The following is a 23518-nucleotide window of genomic DNA, read 5'->3' on the forward strand; positions in this document are numbered from 1 at the left end:
TAAACCACGTGGTGAAATCACACTGAGACAGAAATTACCTCAGCTTTTGAAAGCAAGTTTCTTGTTGATGAAGGATAGATAGATACATTTATTTAGTTCAGGTGTATGCAATAGTGTAAGGTCGGATTTAATTGGTTATGCTTTTGAATAGCAGTGTCATAACACATCCAGACAGGAAATGGGTAATCTCAAAAATGAAAGAGTTGATGCAAGTGTGTGTGTGTGTGTCTCTGTGGTGGGTGTGTTTGTTCAGTTTGTTCAGTCTAACGGGCAAAGTTTAGTGTAATTCATTGGCTGTACAAAGCAGAAACTGTTAGAATGGATCCTGCCCTTTTACTGCTTATACTTTCCAACCTGGCTTGTAAGTGCCTCCAAGATGTAAAATTACAATGCAATATTTTAAGTGTAATATCATTTAACACTTTATCAGCTTAATAGATGTTTAGCAATGTTTTAACTGTGCTACATTTCAAAAAAAATTCACAGACATCCAGTGTCAGTCTCAACAGAAGGTCTCTCAGTGGCCCTCACAGACAGTGGTGACCCAGGGCTCCTCTGTGGAGCTCCAGTGCAGTCAGAGTGGCTCTGATACCAACATGTACTGGTACCGCCAGCAGAGCTCTACAGGACTACAGCTTGTCATGTTTTCTCAGTATCCGAGTGAGCCAGAGAGGGGAGAGAACATCAGCGCTAGATTCACCAGCACCAGACCGAAGAGGGAGAATATCTCTCTCACTATCACTCAGACAGAGGAGTCTGACACAGGTGTTTACTTCTGTGCAGCGAGTCCCACAGCAAGTGACTCTGTCCCTCCTCCTGCAACAAAACACAAGATTATTAGACTAAGCCAATCATTTCGAAAACATTTTCATTTTGGTGTTAACTGACTAGACGTGGTTTATGGTATTAATAGCTGGTAATGAATTGAAATCTTTTTACTTGACCATACTATTTAGAATAATTATTTTCCTTCAAAAAATATTGATTAAAAAATGACCAAAATGGCAAGTAATGTTGAATGCTGAACTTTGTATTTGAAATGGATAGGAATTACCATAGAAATCAGCCTTCAAGACAATACCTGATCCAAGTACATCTCAGAATCAACCAAGCAATGGTAAATTGCTAGCAAACTAGTACCTTTTGAAAAGGTTTGATCTGGTGGGCAGTCCACGAATGCAGATGTGATGCAGATGTACTGTTTATATTTGTCATAGTGCAATTTCTTATGCTGTTGTCTGACTTCTATGAAGAAAATAAGTCTTCATATTTTTCATGCCATCAGCTGAAAAGCTCAGGTTAATTTTTATTTATTCATATTTTACTGCAACAGAACAGCCATACATATTGCTTTACTGTCACTATCAAGTTTAATTTAGTGCAAGGCATTTTTAAAAACTAATTTCTTGTCTATGTCAGAGAATGTGTGGGGAGTCACCTGAAATCTGCTTTCACAATGGGTCGCTGTCTCTCACGCAGGGAGAAGGCTGACCAGTAGATGGAGCTAGTACTGGCAACATCTACATAACCTCCATGTTACACACGAGTGTGACCTCACAGAAATGAGACGCGATATTCAATTCCTCAGAGCAGGTCTGAGATGAGCTGTGAAGAGTGTGACTCTGTAGGAGTCAGCTCATGTTCTGAAACAGAGGAAAGGTGCTCTCAGTGAAGATCCATCAGAACACACTATGCTACTGAAGATGGACACAGTTTGCTATCGACCTTCATGTGCTCTCTACATCATCTATCTGTTAGGTAAGGACTTACATTGCCTCAATCAATCAATAGCTTGGTTGCCTGCATTTATTATTTATTATTTTATTAAAGCTATTATTTGTTTCAACTATTTAAATATTTGTTAGGCATTACAGATGTACATGACATGCTCTGTTTGAAACGTCTCCTCTCTTGTTCAGGGTTCTCAGGAGCCATCAATGTTGAGCAGTCCCCATCATCTCTCTTTGGGAAACTCAGTGATGATGTCCAGCTCACCTGCCAACATGATGACAGCAGCTATTACAGAATGTATTGGTACCAGCGAGTTAAAGGGAAACAGTCATTAGAGCTTGTTGGATTCCTTAACAATGACAATGTCAACCAAGATGAAAAGTACACAAGCAAATTTAATTTGACAGGAAATGGAAATAAGAAAGGCTCTTTATTCATCTTAAAGTTAAATGCTGAAGACAGCGGCACATATTTCTGTGCAGCTAGTCAGCACAGTGGTACAGAGTGTCTTGCACTTTCACAAAAAAACCCACCAACCACAACTGCTGTTTAAACATGCCTAAGAACGTTTCTTTTTCTCTGTGACTGCATTCACTAACACATCCAAACAAAATAAAACGTTGCTTCAATGTTGATATTCTCTTTGTAGTAATGTGGTCTCTTTCATAAAATTAACATAAAAACTGGCAGAAGATTATGTGAACCTTTCTAAGAAAACACCTGGATAGAAACTGGAGGCTTCATGAAGTTCTGAGGATAACATGCACATACAGTGCATCCGGAAATTATTCACAGCGCTTCACTTTTCCCACATTTTGTTATGTTACAGCCTTATTCCAAAATTGAATAAATTCATTTTTTTCCTCAAAATTCTACACACAACACCCCATAATGACAACATGAAGAAGTTTTTTTGACATTTTTGCAAATTTATTAAAAATAAAAAACTAAGAAATCACATGTACATAAGTATTCACAGTCTAAACTGAGCAATCGGGGGAGAAGGGCCTTAGTCAGGGAGGTGGCCAAGAACCCGATGGTCACTCTGTCAGAGCTCCAGCATTCCTCTGTGGAGAGAGGAGAACCTTCCAGAAGGACAACCATCTCTGCAGCAATCCACCAATCAGGCCTGTATGGTAGAATGGCCAGACGGAAGCCACTCCTTAGTAAAAGGCACATGGCAGGCCGCCTGAGTTTGCCAAAAGGCACCTGAAGGACTCTCAGGCCATGAGAAACAAAATTCTCTGGTCTGATGAGACAAAGATTGAACTCTTTGGCGTGAATGCCAGGCGTCATGTTTGGAGGAAACCAGGCACCGCTCATCACCTGGCCAATACCATCCGTACAGTGAAGCATGGTGGGGGCAGCATCATGCTTTGGGGATGTTTTTCAGCGGCAGGAACTGGGGGACTAGTCAGGATTGAGGGAAAGATGAATGCAGCAATGTACAGAGACATCCTGGATGAAAACCTGCTCCAGAGCGCTCTTGACCTCAGACTGGGGCGACAGTTCATCTCTCAGCAGGACAACGACCCTAAGCACACAGCCAAGATATCAAAGGAGTGGCTTCAGGACAACTCTGTGAATGTCCTTGAGTGGCCCAGCCAGAGCCCAGACTTGAATCCGATTGAACATCTCTGGAGAGATGTGAAAATGGCTGTGCACCGACGCTCCCCATCCAACCTGATGGAGCTTGAGAGGTGCGGCAAAGAGGAATGGGCGAAACTGCCCAAAGATAGGTGTGCCAAGCTTGTGGGATCATATTCAAAAGACTTGAGGCTGTAATTGCTGCCAAAGGTGCATCAACAAAGTATTGAGCAAAGGCTGTGAATACTTATGCATATGTGATTTCTAAGTTTTTTATTTTTAATAAATTTGCAAAAATTTCAAATAAACCTATTTCATGTTGTCATTATGGGGTGTTGTGTGTAGAATTGTGTTGTGTGTGAATTTATTCCATTTTGGAATAAGGCTGTATCATAACAAAATGAGGGAAAAGTGAAGCGCTGTGAATACTTTCCGGATGCACTGTAGCCTACATAAACCACCTGGTGAAATCACACTGAGACAGAAATGATCTCAGCTTTTGTAAGCAAGTTTCTTGTTGATAAAGGATAGATAGATTACTTTATTTAGTTCAGCTTCATGAAATAGAGTAAGGCTGGATGTAATTGGTTATGCTTTTGAATACCAGTGTCATAACACATCCAGACAGGAAATGCGTAATGTGAAAAATGAAAGAGTTGATGCACCTGTGTGTGTGTTTGTTCAGTTTGTTCAGTCTAACGGGCACAGTTTAGTGTAATTCATTGCCTGTGCAAAGCAGAAACTGTTAGGATGGATCCTACCCTTTTACTGCTTATACTTTCCAGCCTGGCTTGTAAGTGCCTCCAAGACCTAAAATTGCTGCGCCATATTTTAAGTGTAATATCATTTAACACTTTATCAGCTTACTAGATGCTTTGCAATGTTTTAACTGTGGTACATTTCAACATCATGAGCAAAACATTTTTTTTTTGCAGATGTCCAGTGTCAGTCTTCACAGAAGGTCTCTCAGTGGCCCTCACAGACAGTGGTGACCCAGGGCTCCTCTGTGGAGCTCCAGTGCAGTCAGAGTGGCTCCGACCAGAACATGTACTGGTACCGTCAGCAGAGCTCTACAGGACTACAGCTTGTCATGTTTTCTGTGTACCTGAATGAGCCAGAGAGGGGAGAGAACATCAGCGCTAGATTCACCAGCACCAGACCGAAGAGGGAGAATATCTCTCTCAGTATCACTCAGACTGAGGAGTCTGACACAGGTGTTTACTTTTGTGCAGCGAGTCCCACAGCAAGTGACTCTGTCCCTCCTCCTGCAACAAAACATAAGATTATTAGATTATTAGAGTAAGCCAATCATTTTGAAAACATTCTCATTCTGGTGTTAACTGACTAGATGCGGTTTATGGTATTAATAGTTAGCAATGAACTGAAATCTTTTTACTTGACCCTACTATTTAGAATATTTTGTAAAATATTGATGAAAAAATGACCAAAATGGCAAGTAATGTTGAATGCTGAAATGCTGTGTACTAGAAATGGATTGGAATTCCCATAGAAATCAGCCTACAAGACAATATCTAAATTGCTAGCAAACAAGAACCTTTTGAAAATATGAGGTTTGATCTGGAGGGCAGTCCACAAATGCAGACTTACTGTTTATTTTTGTCATAGTTGTGTCATTTCTTATGCAGTAATCCGACTTCTATTCTAACTATTCATATTTTTCATACCATCAGCTGAGAAGTAATAAGCTTTCACAATGGGACGCTGTCTCTCACACGGGGAGAAGGCTGACCAGTAGAGGGAGCTAATACTGGCAACATCTACATAACCTCCATGTTTCACACGAGTGTGACCTCACAGAAATGATACGCGATATTCAGTTCCTCAGAGCAGATCTGAGATGAGCTGTGAAGAGTGTGACTCTGTAGGAGTCAGCTCATGTTCTGAAACAGAGGAAAGGTGCTTTCAGTGATGATCCATCAGAACACACAATACTACTGAAGATGGACACAATTTGCTATCTACCTTCATGTGCTCTCTACATAATCTATCTGTTAAGTAAGGATCGCATTGCCCCAATCAAATAGTTTGGCTGCACACATTTCATTTATTTATTATTTTATTAAAGCTATTATTTATTTTATTGATTTAAATATTTGTTAAGCATCACAGATGTACATTACATGCTCTGTTTGAAACGTCTCCTCTCTTGTTCAGGGTTCTCAGGAGCCATCAATGTTGAGCAGTCCCCATCATCTCTCTTTGGGAAACTCAGTGATGATGTCCAGCTCACCTGCCAACATGATGACAGCAACTATGACAGAATGTATTGGTACCAGCGAGTTATTCTCTTTGTAGTAATGTGATCACTTTCATATAATGAACATAAAAACTGGCAGTAGATTATGTGCACCTTTATAAGAAAACACCTAGATAGAAACTGGAGGCTTTATGAAGTTATGAGGATAACATGCACATAGCCTACATAAACCACCTGGTGAAATCACACTGAGACAGTCATGACCTCAGCTTTTGAAAGCAAGTTTCTTGTTGATGAAGGATAGATAGATACATTTATTTAGTTCGGGTTTATTACATTAAATGGCATTTAGCAGACGCTCTTATCCAGAGCGACGTGCAACAAAGTGCAAATCAAACACAAGAACAAGTGCAAAGAGGACCTGAGAGGACAGTACAGTTCCCAGTCCTAGTGTAAACATACAGATAATCAGAACCCTTGAAGAGTACAATCAACCTTCAAACTAGCATACCACAGTTGGCAGGTAGAATACAACAATACAACAGCCAATAAAAAACAACGATACCTATACAAGTTACAATGTCTATACAATCTATACATAAGTGCAATTACTGTCTAAGGCTAATCATGGTGGTGAGTTGGGGAGGGAAAGGTGGAGCCTGAAGAGATGGGTCTTCAATCTGCGCTTGAAGGAGGTCAGAGACTCTGCCGTTCTGACATCCACCGGGAGGTCATTCCACCACCATGGGACCAGGACAGACAGCAGTCATGAGCGTGAAGTGCAGGTGTGGCGAGGGGGAGGCGCCAGACGGCACAAAGTGGCAGAACGGAGGGGTCTTGTTGGTGTATAGGTCTTGATAAGTGATTGAATATATACAGGGGCTGATCCTTTAACTGCCTGGTATGCAAGCACCAAAGTTTTTAATTTGATGCGAGCCATAACAGGCAGCCAGTGGAGGTTGCTGAGCAGGGGGGTGACATGTGAATGTCTGGGAACATTGAATACCAGACGGGCTGCAGCATTCTGGATCAGTTGTAGGGGTCTGATGGCAGATGCTGGAAGGCCAACCAGCAGAATATTGCAATAGTCCAGGCGGGACAGGACCATTGCTTGAACAAGGAGATGATTGGAGTAGGTGGTTCATGCAATAGAGTAAGGTTGGATTTAATTGGTTATGCTTTTGAATAGCAGTGTGATAACACATCCAGACAGGAAATGGGTAATCTCAAAAATGAAAGAGTTGATGCAAGTGTGTGTGTGTGTGGGTGGGTGTGTGTTTGTTCAGTTTGTTCAGTCTAACAGGCACAGTTTAGTGTAATTCATCGGCTGTACAAAGCAGAAACTATTAGAATGGATTCTGCTCTTTTACTGCTTATACTTTCCAGCCTGGCTTGTAAGTGCCTCCAAGATGTAAAATTACTGTGCCATATTATAAGTGTAATATAATTTAACACTTTATCAGCTTAATTGATGCTTAGCAATGTTTTAACTGTGCTACATTTCAACATCATGAGCAAATTGTTTTTTTCAGACGTCCAGTGTCAATCTCAACAGAAGGTCTCTCAGTGGCCCTCACAGACAGTGGTGACCCAAGGCTCCTCTGTGGAGCTCCAGTGCAGACAGAGTGGCTCTGATACCTACATGTACTGGTACCGCCAGCAGAGCTCTACAGGACTACAGCTTGTCATGTTTTCTGTGTACCTGAATGAGCCAGAGAGGGGAGAGAACATCAGCGCTAGATTCACCAGCACCAGACCAAAGACAGAGAATATCTCTCTCAGTATCACTCAGACAGAGGAGTCAGACACAAGTGTTTATTTCTGTGCAGCGAGTCCCACAGCAAGCGACTCTGTCCCTCCTCCTCCACAAAAACGTCATAGATTATTTAAATGCAGAATAAAATGTTTGGTATTAAGATACCCAATTGGTAGCACTTATTTTAGTATCTGCTTTTGAAAGGCACTATTACTAAATAGTCTGTTAACCATTCGTAAACTGTCATTAATTATAATTACTTCATGTATTTACTACCAGCCATTAAAAATCTTCAATCCCCAAATAAGATTAAATAAATGTCAGGTAATTCATGACCTCATTATATTCATATGGTTTATACTGATAGCATATCCCAACATAGCATGTGTACATTAAGAGGTCTTTTAAGCCATCACAAGCTATTGTAACTCACTCAAAGTATCTACTTAACTATAATTTATATATTTTTAAAACAGTTTAAATGGACCGTAATGTTAATGTAGCTAATGTTAGCAATATAAATACTTTGATCAAAATAACAGATGAAGAAAACATGTAATCAATAAATCCTGAACAAACTTTATGCATGCGTTCATTATTGTTAATAAATACATTGCCTATGATAGTTACTGTCTTACAAACTGTTTACTAATTGAATTAGGCCTATAAATCCCATTTGTAAAGACAGGATTATGGATTCAGTTTTCATTTCATTTCATTTTTATTTCATTGCATTTGTCCATTCAATTCAGATGGATTCATTAAAAGACTGCAGAGAACAACTGTAAAACTGTAAAACTCTAATAGTTTTTTGGTTGCTTTCCTGTCAGGTTTATCACTTCCTGTCATGATGTTCTGTAGCGCTGGGTGTTCACCACACATACAGTAGATCTCAGGGAAGAAGCCGTGGACATGAGCACTTGTGAATCGCTTGTACTTCTCCTGTTCTTCTACTCCCAGCTGAGAGGTGTGAATTTCAACTTTTGCTGCAAAATGCCACACGTATTGTCAACACCTTATTGTTCCTGATGCATTATTTCCATTTCAGATGCAATGTACACTTAACCCCTCAATGCAGTACTCATCACTGTTCCCCGGTCCATTGACGCTGCCATTTTCTCGAGAACAATTCACTGACTGCTTGCTTTTTTCACAGCATTTGCACAGGGAGCTGATGTCATCCAGACACCCAAGGTTGCTGTGATGAAGACTGGGGAATCAGTGGAGATCTCCTGCTCTCACAAGGACGGCAGTCTACACTATTTATACTGGTACCGGCAGCTGCCTGGTAAAGGCATCGAGTTAATCGCATACATTCTCACAAATGAGGATGCAAAGTTTGAAAGCGACTTCAGCAACTGGACAGAAAGATGTGAGATAAAGAAGCCAGAGACCCTGTTTGGATCATTCAGGATCAAAGTGCTGCAGATGCCCGACAGTGCGGTGTACTTCTGTGCAGCGACTCAGCACAGTGGGGCAGCATTGGCTCACCCATGAACAAAAACTCATGCAGGGCCTGCCAGTAGGGGGAGGCGACACTAGCCGCAGACATACCATGTGACCACAGGGCTCATGAGAGAACGGAGCCTAAGGAGTGTCACTCATTTGGTCATGTTCTGAATCGAAAGAACATTCCTCTCTATAATGCGAGTCCTGTAGCATGAACACCCTGCACTTTTTTACGATGGATAGAGTCTGCTATATAATCAATGTCTGCATAATTTCTCTGTTTGGTAAGTAGACAGTGCTTTGGCCAACTATATTATTTATTATTATATAGTATATGTTATTTTACTCACATACAGTAAATATCTGTTAGACATATTACATACAGTATATGTGTGTTGCTCTGAATTATAAATGCTCTTTCTCCTCTGTTCAGGGTTCTCAGGAGCCATCAATGTTGAGCAGTCCCCATCATCTCTCTTTGGGAAACTCAGTGATGATGTCCAGCTCACCTGCCAACATGACGACAGCAGCTATTACACAATGCTGTGGTACCATGAAGTTAAAGCACAACAGGCATTGGAGCTGGTTGGATTCCTTGCGTATGCTACTGTAACTCAAGATGAAAAGTATAAAGGGAAATTTAATTTGACAGGAAGTGGAGATAAGAGAGGCTCTTTAGTTATCTCAAGGCTGAGTGCTGAAGACAGTGGCACTTATTTCTGTGCAGCTAGTAGGCACAGTGGTACAGTGGGCCTGAAACCCTTACACTTAACCACTCTAATGTGTTAGAAAGCTGCACACAACTTTTGTGTTAGCGGGTCAAATCTGAACTCAACATAATGTATCTAACTTATTATCCATTCATAACCATACAATCACTTTTTATGGTTCCCAAACAAACCTTACAATATACCACTCATTTTTACAAATCACACAAAATCACACAAAACAAGCATATTAAAATACAAACAATTAGGTCTGGAACTAAAGAACACAGAGCACAAGCGCAGAACAGAAATGCAAAACAAACTAGGGCTCCATCTGGTGGCTTCCAGCTGGAACCGTGACAACTTGAGCACCAAGGTGTTACATTTCATCCTCCATTTTGTCTACAATAACATGACCGGACAGGAAGTGGTTGGTCTCAGAGATGAAACTGCACTGCTTGTTCTTCCACTTTAGCTGTCCTGAGAACATGAAGGCTGCATTTGTGCTGTTATTACTTTTCAACCTATCTTGTAAATACCTTCCTGCTTTGTTTACTATGGACTAAAAATCCTGTAGTGATAGATTTTATATTGTTTTGCACCATGTGCGTATACATTCACCAAGCACTTTATTAAGAACATTTTTACTTTATTACGCCAACTTATTCATGTCATTATCTAATCAGCCAATTGTGTGGCAGCAGTGCAATGCATGTAGACACGGGTCAGGAGCTTTAGTTAATGTTCACATCAATCATCAGAATGAGGAAAAAATGTGATCCAAGTGACTTTGACCATGGAATGATTGTTGGTGGCAGACAGGGTGGTTTGAGTATCTCAGAAACTGCTGATCTCCTGGGATTTTCATGCACACTAGTCTCTAGAGTTTGCAAAGAATGGTGCATAAAACTAAAATAAATCCAGTGGGCAGCAGTTCTGCAGGTCAAAGCTAACAGGAAGGTGACAATAATGCAAATACACATTACACATTACAACCGTGGTATGCAAAACAGCATCTCTGAAAACACAACGCATCATAACCCTTAGCTGATAGGCTACAGCAGTAGAAGTAAAAAAAAAAAGAAGTGTTATAGATACATAATGCCCCCCCCCTCCCCCCCACCACCAAGGAGTTTGACAAACTCTTATGAATTAAATTAAATAAAAGTCAAATAAAGCAACACATTTTTCAATGTGTGCTTTCATATAACAAACTATTCAAAGTGCCCCCCACCAAGGTTACGTCTTTGATTTTGAATGTGTATAATGTATGCACAGCAGGCATATCTTTAAGATTAGAGTTGAATGAACTGCCATCACATGTCCCAACCTTTAATGACTCACCTTTATTTACAGCCATGCCAGATATCACTTATCACATTCCAAGGACCCTACTGCAAGTGGACATGCTGCAACAGATATCTGAATGGTTATCTGCACATAACAGCTCAGCAAGTGTACCATAGACTTAAAGCAGCTGCCAAGCATTCCTTATAAATTAGTCATTTGCTGAATCGAAGTCAAAGTGCAGAAAAACTGGATCTACTGGCCCTTTAAAAGGGGATTGACAGTAGTAAAACTAATGTTTCTCTTAAACTTTCCACAAGTTAGACGTGAATGCATCTCCAAACACTGTGATTATCTTCACTTGCATTAGTCATTTAGCAGACGCTTTTAATCCAAAACAATCTCAAATGAGCAGCCTTACACGATAGCATATCCAGTCTGTAGACTGCCTGCATTCTCTGGCGACTGCCTCAACAGAACAGTTGACCTTGAAGAGAGCTCCCCCTACAGGTTGCACAACAGGCTGGTGTTTGAATTCCTTCTTGGGAGCTCAACTTTGATCAAATTATTTATTTTCTTTGTTTTATTATTGAGCGCATGCAATACTCCATTTTAATAAGTGCAGAAAGAGTCCCCTGTATCTCCTGAAAGCTAAACAATTCTCTACTCTCAAAATAAGGTATTGTTATCCCTCATTTAAATTGATTAGACAAAACCATGGAACTGAGGTTTTGAATTAATCTGCGAATCAAGTATAACGAAAGGACAACTACCCAACATGGTTTAATGAATACAGTGTGGAATATTACTACAAACATTAATCAGGTTATAGAGACATGAGCAAGTGTGGATGGATACAATACTCTGCCCTACTCTATCCTGTGAACCTCATATAGTTGGCACTCTTCCAATGTCACGCAGGTGAGGGGCGGATCGCAGAAATGTGGCTCCATATCACGCCGTTGTGCATCCTCCAAACACCATGTCATGACAGATGTCTCGCTGTTTCTCGTTTGGCATATAAATAGATATATCTTATCGGATCCGCCAACTTCACATCTTAGCCGCACTGCAGGGGTAGGAGTGGGGCCTGACATTTTTGTTAGACTGTTTAACACCGTGGGGACAGGGGGGGGCACAGTGATACATCTCCGTAGGATGGCTGTACAAAAACCTCTGCCTCAGAGGACAGTGGCAAAGGCCGGCAACAGAGCCAAAATGGCGGCCCGGTGGTCACTGGCAGGGATCCAGCTCCTCACAAAACAGGCCTGAGTAACCTGCAGGAGACGGTGGAATGCTGCTATTTCACATAATGACATGGAGACAACCTGACCTCATCAGCGACAGTGCCAATATTCATGTGTTTGGCTTGAGCATGGTGCCACTGGATCAGCAGCATACTTTGGAAAAGGAACTAAGTTAACTGTGCTGGGTAAGTTTACACAATGTGTCATTTCTGAGTTATTGCATACCAATTCTGTTGCTTTGAGCTATTTTTCAAGAAGTTGTAATTTACTGAGGGCCAGTCACTGTGCTGGACTTGAAGCCTATTTCGGTGGAGGTACAAAACTGACTGTTTTAGGTAAGAAATGTACATTTCTGTGTAAGGTATACAAGCCAAATGTTATGTGCCATGATCTGAGCAATGTGCAAACACTCAGTATTACTTTGGTCCGGGCACAAAACTCACAGTTATAGGTAAGTTCAAAATCTATTTTATTATTAAATATGACATTTTATGAACCATTATAAGATGGTAAATAATACATTTTGTATAAATTGAGCATTAATGGTTTAACAGCACTGGCATAAGTAACGGCCTTTATTCTTAGTCAGAAATCTCATGCTGTGCTCAACTTCTCCAGCATATTTTGGCGGGGGAACAAAACTAACTGTATTCGGTAAGAAAATAATTTCCAATCCAATTTCCAATCAGCGTTCTACACTGTAGGTTTTTAATCACAAGACAATCTCTTATGTTCAACAACTTGGCAGTGTAGCGGTACTTTTCCTAGGCTGCTAATTCCTTCAGTGCTCCTCAATTCCATCATTATTTGGAGAAGGAACCAAACTGACAGTTTTCGGTTTGTGTAAATTGCTTTTAAAAATACTATTTCCTCTGTCCTGTGGTGAGATTATTATAGCGTTGCCTACGATTCGTGAATTGAGGCCACATCTCACTACATGTCCTGGAAGAGTATAGGTTTTAATTCTACCTCAGATCAAGGTGAATGCTGGGCAAGCTTACTTTGGTGATGGAACCAAACTAACTGTTCTCGGTAAGTGGAGTGAATGCTGGTCTGTCCAGTTGGTGCCAAATTACAGTATATGTTCTTTTAGTAATCAGTAATCTTGGATTGAGTAGAAAAACTCTGTAGTACCTATTTGTCCATCTTTGATGATTGGGGGGCAATTTAGCTTCAGATAACCTAAAAAATATTAATAAAATCAAGGTATTTAATGGCAATGAATCGAACCATGATTAGCTGAATTCCTGCAATGGGAATTATACACATGCCATCTAGCAGTGCGAGTTATGAACAAGCTTACTTTGGTGGAGGAACCAAGCTTACTGTGATAGGTAAGACAGAAAAAAATGACATTTCATTCCAAACTAGTCATTGTAAATAAAAGTAAACTGTCATTTTTATACATACTATCCAGATAGGACCGTTTTCTGTGTTTGGAGGAAAGGCTTTTATGACAGCTTAAAAACAATGTGACCAACTATCCTGCATACTTTGGTGGAGGCACAAAAATCACTGTTTTAGGTAATTCAGAAATATTTCTTTAATATAGCTGTGTTCTGATTGTCACTGCATACTCAACGTTGGTTTGAGAATGTCCTATTGCAAATTAGACAGTTTTTCTCTTGTAAGAAATCACTGTGAACTTGAATCAAGCTTACTTTGGAAAAGGAACCAGACTCACAGTTTTAGGTAAGCGAGTTGCTAGAACACTAATTTTATAAGTAAATGTTTAGTTAAATTAGATAAGTTAAAATAATTAAAATATTAGTAAGCGTGGATCCGTTTGCATATCACATAGTTTGTACTTTGACGATTGTGCGGTTGTGCTCTTGTGGCAACATAAAATCAAATTCGACAAGAAGTTTGCATTTGTGTTATAAAATTTAACATGTAATGAAATTGTGACAATGGTAAACTGAAATCTGTCAGAGTAGATTTGTGCGCATGCTATCTAACAGTGCATACAATAATCCAGCGTACTTTGGAGAAGGAACCAAGCTTACAGTATTAGGTAAGACATTTTAATAAATTACCATAGTTTTTATTCTGTTATCTAAAAATAACTACATATATGAGGCTCCATTTATAGAAGTTCAAAGTAAAGGCTTTTCTGATTGCTTGCAAATAGTGTAAACTACTAAAAAGTATTTAATTAATCTGACCTTCATTAATACTGTATAGTACATCAGGTTTCAGAAATGTCTGTTTCCAAAGAAACGGGAGTTTTACTTAGGAGCCAGTTTTTCTGCAGCAAAAAAACAATGTGAACACTGATCGTGCTTACTTCGGAAAAGGCACAAAACTCACAGTTTTAGGTAAGAGGGGTGTCAACTGTTTTGGGTTTGTTTTGGGTTAATTTATTTAAAATATCTCGTATCAGCTAGTTCAGTTACAAGGAATAAATTATTCATTCTCCAGAGCATGTTACATCAGACAACTCTTAGTTCAGCAAAATCAAGCAAAGCTAAAAAAATATGTCAACATAAGGCCAAAAAAGAAAAGTAAATTTTGTTACTAATTAAGCTTTAACTGTCAGAAGTAAACCTCTGGAATGACTGCTTAGTAAACCTCTGGAATCTTGCTCTGGAATGACTGCAAACATAATTTGAGTTTAATGGATTAAAATTATAGCAAGTATCGTACAGCAGAAGTTCTTTCAAAGAGACATGCCATTATAATAGCTATAACTAGCATAGCTATATTATCACTAAAGGAAAGTGTGATAACTGGGAGCTGTTCTTCAGGGAAGGCACCCAGTTACCTGTTCTGGGTAAGATAGCACCATATATTTTGCTGTATGATTTGGAGTAAACAAAGAAATTATTGTTATTCCTGACATGTTTTGTATGCTGCAAGGAAATGTAAGTAAAACATTTATCAAGTACAGATTGGATTTTATATCAATGATTGACATGGCAGTGAGTTCCAGTAGAGTAAACGGGACAGAAAGATAGTTTTTGTATCGGTCATGCAAGACCGTGCTCGGCAAATGTACTGTATTTTGGCACAGGAACAAAGCTCACAGTGTTGGGTGAGTTTGATTAGAGGTTTGTGAATATGTGTTCTTCAAACATTTGAGTCTATTATAATGTCCCCTTCTCATCCAGTCCTGATTTAGATGATACTGACAGACAGGATGTTCCTCTCTTCATTTTGACTTACAGAAAATGATATCATAGAGCCGACAACTGTGAAAATTCTCGAACCGTCCAAAAGGGAGACTACGCGGAAGAAACTGGTCACCCTGGTCTGCGTGGCCACTGGTTTCTACCCTGATCATGTCTCGATCACCTGGAAGATCAACGAGCGCAATGAGACCGACCGCTGTAAGATGGACGACTCCGCTGCATGGTCAGAGAAGTCCAGTACATTCAGCATCACCAGTCGACTGAGGGTCCATTGGAAAGAATGGTCCAACACCAAAAATCTATTTAGTTGTTCAGTCTGCTTCTTCAATGGAAATGCAACCAAATGCTTTCCTGCCACCATCCGAGGGATCCAGCGTAAGTAAATAATTAATTTCATAATTAGCTATTCATTCATTTTATGTGATCATAATATAAGTCTACATAGATTAACATTCTTGCAGAACACGTGTACATCACCAAACAGGGAAGTTTACATATTTATTCTATGTACAGCAAGGTTACATTTTGGGTATTTTATGTTGGCTATGAAAGTTGACTATGAAAATGATGGCATGGACTTGTAATTAACTTGAGGAGCATGAACATTGATGAATGTGCTATAAAACTGAATTAAATTACATTTTAACACTCATTTTTTATTTCAGATTGTGGAACTACAGCAGGTAATAATGATTATATTCAAATAGCTGAAAGGCTAATAGAAACATTAATATAAAAAGACAATAATTCCTACCACATTAAAGCCTGTTGTTTAATTCCTGTTGTTTGTTGGGAGTGTTTCTCCTCACTGTTATTAAAATGTTGATTTATCTCTTATTTCACAATCAGAGGAAAACAAGTGGAGTGGAAATGCAGCGGAGTTATCATACACTCTCATCCTGGTGAAAAGTGCGCTTTTTGCATTGTTTCTCACAATCTTTGTGTGGAAATTCAAGGTAAGAAACTATTGAAATTATCCTCCCAAAAGGTAATTTGCACTGCCAGCACTGTATCCATGGCTAATGCTGCTAATTAATATAAATATTTTGTTTTTCCCCAGGGCTCAAAGGTTTGACTGATAGTAGACGGACAAGAAGGAACATCAAATGAATCCTTTGAAAAATGTTGGTTTATATGTTTATGGTTTATATTTTTATGATATGTATAAGTTCATCATTAGCTGTTGCATGTCATCATCTCTTAGATACCCAAGTAGTTGTGGTGTATCAGGTATTTTTAGATTATGTAAAATAAGTCACATTAAGTAATTGCAGTTTTATATACAGCAGCTATTGAAAAATATTACTGTCAGGGCACCACCTGCATAGTATGTTTATTTCAGAGGATGTCATGTGACCAAATTCAGACACCCTTGTTCTGAATATGTTTTTTGGGGGGGATAAGATAAAGTAATGTAATATAAAAGTAAATTGACTACCTGAATAATGGCTGTGAGAACTTATACTTATAATCCTGTTGAGCAGAAATCTATAATTATTAAAGCTACGTGTTTCAGTTTATCGAATATTAGGGTAGTTTATAGAAAAGTGTGTACAAAAGAGTATGTGTGTGTCATGTTTGTATGCAATATGTATACTGTAGCTATATCTAGCCTATATCTTTATTGTGATATTTTCCGGTTCCTGCTTTCTATAAACCAATGGCTACAGAATGTTGATTCCTTACACTGACGTACTCACTAAATAAAAGCAGCAAAAATGAATTTAAGCTATAAATTGTTTGTTGTTGTTCTCCTTTATAAAAATGCAATAATATCCTATTAGGAATTCATTATAATCATTATACAAGTCCCTATATTCATTATGCACTTGTAACTGCCTTTCTTGTTAAAAAATGATAAAGGCTATATGAGAATTGCATGACCATAGACCATAATCAATATATGTATATATATATATATACATGTGTGTGTATATATATAAAAAACATTTAAATATTAAACTGCCAAACGGAATGCGTATCTATTTAAATTAAAAGTAATACTGAAAATAAAAAATATGCAATAAGACTAATATAATCTAGGGGAACCACTAGAGGAGAAAGGGGAAAACAGAAAACAGGACTGGAAACTCCCTGGCGAAACAGCAACTAAAATAGTACCAAAAACCTGGTACAAGAGAGTCTATTTTGACTCAATACATGAAAGAAAATACTAAAGACGAACTGATCAGTTTACCCGAATATGGGGTAACACGCCTTTAAACACCTAAGCGAAAAACCAGCCTTGACGGCTACCTCTACCTGGCTTGGTGTCTGAAACACAATGTAACACTCAAGCACAGAGCTGAGGGACAATTAGTCTTAAATAGGGCAGAGCCCACCTACCAATAACAGATCATTGGTTTGGTAATTAGACTGCATCTGGATACCAATTAACCAAGGCAGCAATCTGCATGCGTGAGCCAGAAAAACGGTACTGCCTGGAAAATCTCTTCTGCAAGGGAGAAAACTTGCCACTTTCTGTCCCAATGAACAGAAATGTGTGCACTGCCATTTATTGATATTAATTTACTGCCGCATGCTCTCTTTCTGTGAATTCCAAAATTATTTATATAACTGACATGCAATGCAAACTCAGCATTAGCGTCACTGCACTGCATCTTGCGCAATCGGCACAGTTATGAACTTTGCTTTGGAGTGTGGGCGTCTGCAAAGAATGACTTGCTTTGTTTGCACGGCTTATTAAAGATAGCATATTTCCTGTTCATCTTAGAGTGGGTTTCCAGAACGGCAGGGCTTTCTGAGAAAAATACAGTTGCCTGACAACAGCATACTATACTTCCAGTTATTCACACCAATGAAACAATTCACAGAACAACACTATATAGAATTTACTGCTGTTATGACTGTTGTTGCATGTTAACCAGTAACTCTATTTAATCAAAGGAGTGATATATAAGCCTGCAAATCACAATCACATATGTGTACTTTCTGTGTATTTTTTCCAAGTATACTGAATGTGACTATTATCATACTGTACATTCATGTACAGAATTTAAAACATTTAATTTCCAGTTTACTTATTCTTCTGAAGACATACTCTATTATCCAAATGTCAAGACTTTCAGTAAAAAAACAACAAAAAAACAATGAAATATAATTTCATGATGTTTCAAGTACAATTGAGTAGAAAAACGGCGGTGTGTCTGTCTTTGTTTCATTTAAATCACCTTAAAATGAGGTAATTGTCAAACAAGCATGTTTCCATGATGTCTACCTAAGACAAACTGGGAGTCAAATAATAAGAAATACATATATATATATATATATACTTATGGGTTTCATTTCATTAATACAGACACTCACATTGTGCTTGATTTGAATTGCTGCAGGGGAGAAACAGAGGTGAGTCTGACAGTGGAACAGCCTGTACGAGGCGCAGCAGGATGTGGTTTGGTGGGTGAGAATGTGCCGTTTACTCTGGAAAGTCTGAGCGTAGTGTGGGCAAAGTGGAAGTAGGCCAAGAAACCAAAGCGCATGCTTTTAGCTGCAGAGAAGGAGTGCAGCTCTCAAACACACCAGCCAGGCTCAACATAGCAGGTGTGCCTTCATTCAGCAGGCAGGAAGCAGGGGTGTGTGTGTGTGTGTGTGTGTGTGTGTGCGTATGTGCTCCAGAAGTGTGGGGTGGGGGTTGGAATGCACGTATCAAATGCTTTCGATATTTTATACCCACTACATCAAATGTTATTCATGTTGTCACAGGGAATTTCTTTAACACTGGAACAGTGTTAAAGTCCATCTTGTACACCTTTTGGGTTTGTCTGTACCTGTACATAGAGGGGCCTGCACTGTGCAGTTAAAGATTCAGATGAGAAGGTGCTTAATGATATACTCACTGCCAAAGCAGAGAAAAAATATAGGTTTCACATTACTGTACGGCATGTTTGAATTATAGAAACATGAGGATGAGAAAGATAAAGGTACATTACATACAATTTGGACAATCCCAAAAATAAAGGAAAGGGGCAAGCATTTCTGAACGAAAGGCCAATGTTGATGCATACTTTTGGTTGGAAAGTAGCCAAACATAAAAGCATTTATACAGCATTCTAAGGTTGGTACGACCAAGAACCTCAGCATCTGGAGTGAATTTGTCTTGACAAACAGCCCAGACATTCCCATCTACAGCTGGGCTAGCTTATTAACACTTATTTCTCTTGAACATTTGCCTTTTATAGGCCAATGGTAAACTGCTTCTAAAATAGTTTATCTCTCTTAGGTTCTGTATTTTTGTAATTCCCAATAACAAAAAAAACATTTCATGGCATACTAAACCAGGGTGTGATAAGAGATGTGTGTATTATGTGCATGTACCAAGAGTAAATAGAACAAAGCCAAACAAACAAATAGGAAAGACTTGTATAACACCTTCAGTGATACTGGCCTCTAGTGGCCACCCAGATCTCTGCAGGTTTTAGCATTACCAACACATTACTGTTGATTACTGTGTATACTGGAGGCGCAGAAATATGCAGCTGAATCGTGAGGTTGCAGGTTTGTTATGTTGAGGTGGAAACGCTGTCTGTTCTCTCTGGTGGCTGTGAATTTCTCCTCAACCAGGAGCTTCTCTGTCTCCAGACCATCCATCGGCGAGAAGAACATAAGCTCCAGGCCGTTTTGGTTTCGACCCTGCCTGTACCAGTACATCTGTTGGTCTGTGCCGTCTTGTTCACACTTTAGGTAAACATGCTCTTCTTCCCTCCGCACAAAAGCCTTGTCCTGAGTTATGGTGGTGGCATCACTCACAACTAAAGAGAACAATTTCAGAATTGCAGAAAAACAATGAATAATTTGTATAATTTGTAAAACATAACAGAACAAATATTAAAATGAACATATGACTATCTGGGTGTGATAAAGGTCTAATGATATAACAACAAAATTGGTATTTAATTAAAGGTAAATTAAATATGAATTTTAACTCACTAATGATGGTGGATATGTGCAAGAACAAAATGAGAACATGCAAAGATAGGCACATGGTGTGTACTAAGCTGAGAGATGACGATAACTGTTTCTTGCCCACAACGTTTCCCTCATATCGCAAAACTGCCTTCAGGACGCGGTGGTTTGTTTCCTGCTGAAGCCCGTCTGCAGGTGTTGAGTAACACATTCACAACCTTTCACATTCACACACATTTATTTCATTATTATCTTTATTGACTCATTAACCCAGCCCATTGCCTCTGTGCCCACATAACCACATAACACATGCCAATTCATGCATACACCTCCTGTAAAAAACACACCACCGGACAAAACACAGCCAGGTTGAAATCAAGTTATGCAGGTTGTGTAACATTTTGTTAAGTGCCACTGGGGTTCTGTGTACACAATGCATAGTTTCATATTGCCTTTCATGAAATCTACACATTACATTTACATTACATTATTGGCATTTGGCAGACACTCTTATCCAGAGCGACATACAGTTTATTAGGCTAAGCAGGAGACAATCCTCCCCGGAGCAATGCAGGGTTAAGGGCCTTGCTCAAGGGCCCAACAGCTGTGCGGATTTTATTGTGACTACACTGGGATTAGAACCACCAACCTTGTGTGTCCCAGTCATTTACCTTAACCACTACGCTACAGGCCGCCCTACACACATTTTACACACGATTATTAAAGCTTTTTACCTCCACCCAGATCCTTCCCTCAAACTTTGTAAATAGCTTCTTCCAAATTTTGCATTATATATAAGTGAATTAAATTTAAGTAGTCTTCTGGTTCTTTTTAAGGGTTTCATTCTTCTCCCAGTACCAACATGCCTGTTCATGTCACTTAAGGGTGTGTGCCTGTGTCTCACTCACATTAAAACCTCTCATATACATAAGGAGTCAGCCCCTAGGCCATGCATGAGCGCCATGTCTTTCCAAAAACGAACTAAATTTTTTTTCCACTAGCTCGATCTTTGTTTCTCAATTTGGGGAGGTTCATATTAGGTGGTTCTTTCTCAATGTGCTACACTGAATTTACTTCAGTGGAACCATATTTTATTACTTCTTCAGAGGGCAGGGTTTCAATGAATCTATTCCCTACCGCCTTGGGGTTCCGTTGCTAGGGAAATGACAGGCTGTCGCAACCAGGAAAAGTCAAATGAAACGCAAATGACCCAAACGCATACCTCAAAATTAACAGAGAAATGGTTCCGTTTATTTTTTCAAAGTAATTTTTGTGCATTGCCAGTCAGGTGCCAGTACTTCTGGTGCCTACTGTATAATTAAGCATTTTACTTATTTACAAATGAAACATCATACAACATAAAAAAGTACATATTCCCCCTGTGAACGTGTGAACTAATAAACAGTGTTACTCAAAACAGTGTTTTTTTCTTCCTCTTGCAGTACAATTAAACTGTTATTGCTGAACATGAATTGTTTCCATGCATACAGTGTGCATGGTTTGCGGTTTTTATGTTTTGAATGAAGGTACTTCCTGAATCAGGGCCATTTTGCACAGTCTCATTTCCTCTCCATTCCTCCTGGTGCAGTTATGCCCACTCGCTTCCTGTAAGGCAGGCGTGGTCATAACAACAGTCTTTGATAAGCACTTTTAAATAAGCACGTTCATGAGAAAGGTAGTCTGTGAAAGATTAGCATAAACTAGGAGGATGACTGGAAGCTTCTAGTTGTAAGTTGGGTGAAACATATGAGGCATAGCTTTATGAAAGGAAAATTAAGTTCAGTGAATTTATGATACCTTCTTTTTTTTAATGTATCAGTCTGAATGAAACATTTACTTGATTAGCATTTGCTGTCAATACAACAAGTAACATACATAAATATTCATAAACTATGCAAAGGTCACCTTGCAATGGAAGCAATGCAAATCAAGGTAAAACAACCATGAGACTGGGAACTCTGATCCAGAGACTCAATATATAGAGGGCAAGAGAGAGGGTGATATTATTATTCAGTGGATGGAAGCCAAGACAGAACCACCAGCTGCCATTTTGGACCCTGATCATTGGGGTGGTCCATAGGCAGCCTGAGACCGCAATGATTCCAGCCCTCCACAGCTAATTCAGGCGGTGTAGCGCACGGTTGAAGAAAATGCCGACAGACACTCCACTCAATGTGGAGTTGAGTAGCGCTGGTGTGTTTGTCAGTCTTCAGATAAAACAGGTCAACAGGTGTTCTACGATACAACTGAACACCTGTGAGAAAGGTTTGCATATTCCTTTGCTCCAATGAAGATGTGCTACAAGCGGAGAAAACTTTTGTAGGTTAATCTAACCTGCGATCTAAGCATTTATAGTCACATTATAGTCACATTGATAGTTACATTAAGCATTAGCTAATATATATCTCATATAAAACTGATTGAAGCACATTGCCACAGACAGGACAGGAAACAGATACCCATTATTTTCAATATCTTAGTAACATGATTTATTTTTTGATGCTTTACATACTTTGGGTAAAATAGCTTGTTTAAGAAATGTTTGCACAAAATGGGATGTTGCTGATGGGATGTCCCCATTGCATATTTGTCACACTGCATGATTTCAGATCTTTACACAAAATATAATTTGAGTACACACAAAACACATTTTATGAATTATTATCTGATTTATTTATTTAAAAAACTTTTTTTTGCAGTTGCCTTTCATCAGTATTGTACTGGAATGCTAGATCCATCCTGTAGTTCCTGGATGGCCAGTGGTTACTTGATGACATCCTAAGATTGGTGCCTTTGTTTCTTGTGGAGGAACCAATGGAGTTCAAGAAGCAATTTACTGCCTTCCTGTAAGGAGGCTTCCACTTTTACAACCAATATGACAACCTCCGCAGATTACCACAATTACCACAATTATAAATTTAGGCACCATAGACAGCAGCTTTACTTTAAACAGCAACATCATCATCCAGGCCTTGTGGGGTGTATGGTGCCCAATATTGCCAATGTTGGTAATGAATGATAGCAATTTTACCTTTTTTGTAAAATTATTCATTAACCTATTGACCCTTTTTTTACAAATGCTTAATTTCTTTGTTTGTTTTTATGTGTTAATACTTACTACTGGTTCTTTTTGTTTCAGTACAGCTTGTTTTGCTTTTGGACTCCAGTAACGTCTGACATGTTTCATGAAATATTTGAATATATATGTAAGGCTTTTACAGATTACAGATTTTGGATTTTTAAATAGGTACCACACACACAGGCGTGTACACACGCACGCACACACACACACACACACACACACACACATTTGAATTCATGATTTTTGCTTCTGATGTCTGTGATAAATATTCTGCAGTGAACTGTGCAAGTACCCGTATATCTAGGCGCTATAGAGGGTTAATATCATGATACTGAGTCATTCTTCGCAGGTCAATTTTGATTCGATAATAAACTGAACTGAACACAAGAAATAAGAGAGA

At 39.1% G+C, this 23518-nt stretch overlaps 1 protein-coding gene and 1 gene segment (V, D, J or C); both read left to right on the forward strand.

Annotated features, from left to right (window-relative positions):
* Nucleotides 1–228: 228 nt before the first annotated feature.
* LOC133131600 (T cell receptor beta variable 7-2-like) lies at nucleotides 229–887 on the forward strand. The segment is given in 2 exon segments: nucleotides 229–361; nucleotides 487–887. Coding segments are annotated over 2 exon segments (444 nt in total).
* A 5898-nt stretch (nucleotides 888–6785) lies between these two features.
* On the forward strand, nucleotides 6786–16849 carry LOC133131601 (uncharacterized). Its single transcript, XM_061246972.1, has 10 exons — nucleotides 6786–6930; nucleotides 7069–7376; nucleotides 8154–8259; nucleotides 8449–8763; nucleotides 9175–9340; nucleotides 13908–13996; nucleotides 15150–15488; nucleotides 15779–15796; nucleotides 15963–16069; nucleotides 16174–16849. Exons 1-10 carry the CDS (start codon nucleotides 6888–6890, stop codon nucleotides 16186–16188), a joined length of 1506 nt encoding a protein of 501 aa, XP_061102956.1. The 5' UTR covers nucleotides 6786–6887; the 3' UTR covers nucleotides 16189–16849.
* Nucleotides 16850–23518: the final 6669 nt, after the last annotated feature.

The sequence above is a fragment of the Conger conger genome, chromosome 6 (assembly GCF_963514075.1).
Source record: "Conger conger chromosome 6, fConCon1.1, whole genome shotgun sequence".
Classification (NCBI taxonomy): domain Eukaryota; kingdom Metazoa; phylum Chordata; class Actinopteri; order Anguilliformes; family Congridae; genus Conger; species Conger conger.